Here is a 4,865-nt window from a genome sequence, read left to right on the forward strand (position 1 = left end):
AGGCAAAATAAAATAAAAAGGGCATTGACCAGTTACATGTGGAAAGAATTAGGGTTGCATTTATGGCAAAAACGGTTCCAAACCCTTTCCCGGCGCGTAGAGCAGCGCTATATAGCTCTGAATAGTGTTTTCTCCATTTTACGGGAACCCATTAGTGCACTGCATCACATTTTCTCCAGTGGAAGGGGACCATGGAGGGCGCTTTGTCATGTTTTATCTACCTTAGGGGGATCCAAAAGGGCACTTTGATTGCTTTTTCTTTTTCTTCTGCCCACCAGTGTGTCCACACTGGTGTTAAGTGTGTGCTTTGCTAACAAACGTGGAGATTTAAAAAATGTGCCGTGCGCGAGTGTGCACTTTAGTATGCCGCCACAATGCAGGGTGTCATGTTTATGTGCTGAGAAATGTTTTCCACAAGAAAAAGCCTCTCTCCCTACCCTTGAGCTACCGACAAAGGTCAACCTATTCTGAGTGCTGACAATACAACACACCCATGAAATATCGACTCCCACTTGTTGACCCCATTAAATGTCTGATAACTTTATCACCGCCTAGCAAGAGCTGCGCGACCTGAATGCTCTTCCATCCAGGAGGCCCAGGGGCACAGACAGTATAACATTATAATAAATGCAGGAGAACACAAAACCACGCGACAGGTTTACAAGTAGCTGCAAGTTGCGTGCATGTGTGAGAATCAAGGAGGCCGGGCTATAAAAGGGATACAGCAGGTTGTTTCTCATGCTTACAGCTTGTCTCCATGTCTCTGCTTATGTCTCCGGGCCAACCCAGGCGCCTCACTGCTATACAGCGCAGGAAATTTAAAAAAATAATAAAAAATACTAAACTTAGCCAATTTCTAAAAAATGACCCGAGGCGTAAGGTAGACCTGAATTGGGGTGCATGGAAAGCCTCTCAGCTTTTACATTCTCCGTCCTCACTGACTGAACTGCCACACCTCCCTTTTTAATACATTGTCCTTGGATTATTATAGCCAAAAGTATGGGGTTAATTGAATTGAAATAGGTTAGTCAGTAGAGCTTGGCTGAAGAGCCGAGCGAACAGTACCTATCAGAAGAGGACTAGACTCTTCAATGCAAGCCCTCTCCAACTGACTGTCGATTTTTACTTTATTCATTCACTTCAGACTGCTGGCATCAGGAGTAGTTTGAAATGTATCAGGTTATGGGTTCAGTTTTAACTTTTACAGGATGTTGACTTTACGCCAACGAGCTTCACATCTCATGGCTTATGGATCGGAAATTCAGAGAACTTCTTGTTTTTGCGAATATCACAACTACATGGCCAAGTTACATTAACCATAGCAGACTCATACTCAAAGGTGATCATTTGCTTAATCTTCAAGGACCTAGATATAAATATACCTGCATATATCATGTTTTTGGTCAAAGGGAGGTTATTAGCTTATATAATAAAACATGTTTGGTAGACACCCCAACAAATGTCAAAGAATTTGCGGTTTCATTTAAAGTTAAAATTTGGATACAAAAGAATTGGTCATTCCAAACAATTTTGAATTGTGTCACAATAAACGTGTGAAAATAACCGAAATATTGTTTTACCATATCATCCTACCCTAGACTGGATTATGCTCACTTGTCGAAGTGACCATCAGGCATTTAAAGGATTAATAACCAGTCCTTGCTCCATATTTTCTTGAATTTCTTGTGTGTTAGAAGAATAGAAAGCCACTTTTAAACACAGTAACAATAGCAATGTCTCTAAAATACAGTAGATACACTCTGCATTTGAAATCAATTGCTTGAAAAACAAATACATTTGAAAGTGCTTAAATCAAGCATGGTCTGCGGCTAAAACGAGAGGCTAATTACAAAATAAAGATCATTACCATAAAATGTCACACCTGTCACAACACTGCTACCATGTGATATTCATATGGACTTTAAATGGTATAATATTCTGGTATTGCAAAGAACAACATTCATTCATGGTCATATTTGAGGAAACTTTATTTACAAACAAAATTAAGAGATTCCCATTCTTCTGCCTGGATAGAGCTCTGATGGATAAATACCATCCAGGTGACGACCTGCAGGAATAACAAGGGACAGGGCAGAAAGTGTAAAGATGATTTGCAGATATCTGATAACGGCAAAGCAATTTCTGGGCAAACACCAGTAAAGATAAATGTGACAACAACATCTCTGACCTGCTCATGCCTGATACGCGTCCATGTTTGCAATAACCTGTCACATTAACTTGCTAAAGTGCAAGCTTATCTAGGCAGCACAGCAACAAAACCTTCATGACATTTGTTAGTCACTCTCAGACATAAAGGTAATTTTGCAAGATACGCCATTGAGCTAAAGGCTGAGCAGGCTGTCATTGTCTGAGGTCACTGTTCAAACGAGGGCTGAAGTAAATGCCACATCATCCTGACATTTAAATGAAAGCTCATGTGCTAGATAAACATGGCAGTCATAATTACCTAGAAGGCTGAAAAACAGCACGGGACCATTTTACTTCTTCAGGATCTGATGTCTGACGACGATGAAGGGGAATGCAAAGCCACTGCCAAAGAACATCACCATCATGCCGAGCAGACGCCACTTGTTTTCCACCGAAAATGGCAAGTTCTGTATAAAAAAAAATACAAACAAGTATTGTGACTAAGTGAGATGGCAATAATTTAATTACAATTCTTTTAGATACATCGGTGATTACAAAAACAACATCTTTTGACTGCACACATCTTGAAAAGCAAATGGGTTCCACATTTGATGGCATTTAAAGTTTGGAGATTACCTGTGAAATTATAAACAAGGGGACACATCTCCATTTCCCTGGTATTATTCAATGCATTTCTTCTTTCTAATGTCATGTAGTTTCTATGCAATTCAAAAGCACCAAATGTCTTTTAGAAAAATGAATTGAATTATTCATGGCATTACTAATACCCTTAATCATGAGATCAGGGGGCCAAACAGGCTCAATTTGATTTGATATGTAATGACGGTCCTCATGTGACTTCCAAATGATTTACACAATTGGAATCCAGTCCTTCAATTTAGATGACAAAAAGACCTAAAACCCCTCACAGCGGATATTTTGACTTGTCAGCGCAGGAAAAGCACAGACGCAACTCATATTGTTAAGGATGGCGCCATTCTAATACGTGCCACTGAAAGTCATGACAGTGAGTGGGCATGCACAGTACCAGAGCTCTGGAGCTAGCTCACCTTAATGGCATGCAGCCATTGTTAACTTTATAAATTCTACGTGTGCTTCTCCTTCTTTGACAAATCAATATGTCTGCTGTGAAAATGGTCCATAAACTGAGCGCTCTAAGGGCACACAATGACTCAGTATCAACACTTGGCTCCTTCACCACATGAACAATCAATGTTTTATGAAGACAAACTATCAAGTATGTTTTTTTTGGTTTTTTTTTTTCAAACAAACATGCAACAAGCTGAGGTAGTTGCAGGAAGAATAGCTATTATTCAATATTTCAATGACCCGGGGAAGCAAATTGCAGTGGCACCAGAAAATTGAAACGTTTAAAGTGATACAGTACACCACTACTCGTATACTTGTATTTTATTATCGTGGGAAGAAGTGATCATTACAGCACTGCCAAATGGCAACGCGGTTTTAACAACCCACGAGCATTAGGCGCACCTTTCTCCAGGGTCACCTGTTATGACAGAATAGCTGTGACCTCAAGTTAACTTTTAAGCGGAAGTGTTGCACGTCTCCATTAAGCACTGACACTTGGATATACTAGTGTGTTACCAAGAAATCTGAGGCGCAATAAATGAAAGGCGGTGAGCCATGTACCTTATGCCTCGTTATTTGGGTTTGCTAAAGATGCGTGCTAACGAAGTAGCATTGATGGAGTTGCTGATTAGCCAGCTAGCCTCTGGTTAGCCACAAAGCTAATGCTAATCAACACGTCGCCAGACTCGCCCCCAAATCAACACTTGCAGGCACAACTCTGCCCTGAGAATAGGTGTTTCTTCGCGTCGTACAGTATAAGATATATGCCAGTGTTTCTGGCTTGTTTCGCTAGCTTTTCAATCACACCCTTGCCGAATGACGGACATGACCTCCAAGTGACGCTAGCTAGCTCACGTTAGGCTGAGGATGCAGACCAGGCCGGATACAGATAATGTCACATTTCAAGCAATAATTCTGGCTTAAGGTGGTATTCTCACCTGCCCTGGTCCTTCAGCATAATGTGAAGCACGAACAGCAGACGTCGTGAATCGCCTCACAGCTTGTCCCAGCATGATTGCAGCCTGGTTTATTCTCTGCCTCAATACAACGCCGATGTGCTCGACCTTCCTGTTTGTGTGACCGGTAGTGCGACGCAAAGGGTTATGGGAAATGGAAATGAGCTCAGAGTCTATGGGAAATGTAGTTCAAAGTACTGCCAGGCGACTTCCTTCCTGGAAGGACAGGGGCCTATCTTTTAGATATAGATTTAAAATGATATATTTTTGTGTATGCTTGTGTGTCTACATTAGCTACAGTAAACCTGACTGCTGAGAAGATTTACTCAGATGCTGTACTTAAATGTAAGGGTAGCCCTGCTTGTATTCAAGTATTGCCCTTTTTTTGTTTTCTTGCCACTTTTTACTTCTACTTTACTACATCTCAGAGAGAAATATTATAACCTTCACTTTACGACATCTTTTTCTCAGCTTTAGCAACAAGACACAAATTAATTTTATGCATGAAACAGAATTTTTTTGAATTTGTTTTTATAAATTCGACCATCCAACAGTTTATAGAAAACTAATGGTTCTGATAATCGTCAAGTGTAAGTGTAAAACAGTTCATGCTTTCTGCTTCAAAAATGTGAAGATTTTGTTTCCTTTTCA

General features: G+C 40.4%; 1 protein-coding gene across 1 annotated transcript; it reads right to left on the reverse strand.

Moving 5' to 3' along the window:
- Positions 1–1,970: 1,970 nt before the first annotated feature.
- LOC119018917 (cytochrome c oxidase subunit 7C, mitochondrial) lies at positions 1,971–4,355 on the reverse strand. Its single transcript, XM_037096946.1, has 3 exons — positions 4,197–4,355; positions 2,468–2,615; positions 1,971–2,068 (listed from the first exon to the last, which is right to left on the reverse strand). The coding sequence occupies exons 1-2, from the start codon at positions 4,269–4,271 to the stop codon at positions 2,499–2,501; spliced, it is 192 nt and encodes a 63-aa protein (XP_036952841.1). The 5' UTR covers positions 4,272–4,355; the 3' UTR covers positions 1,971–2,068; positions 2,468–2,498.
- Positions 4,356–4,865: the final 510 nt, after the last annotated feature.

This window comes from Acanthopagrus latus, chromosome 5 (genome assembly GCF_904848185.1).
Source record: "Acanthopagrus latus isolate v.2019 chromosome 5, fAcaLat1.1, whole genome shotgun sequence".
Lineage (NCBI taxonomy): Eukaryota > Metazoa > Chordata > Actinopteri > Spariformes > Sparidae > Acanthopagrus > Acanthopagrus latus.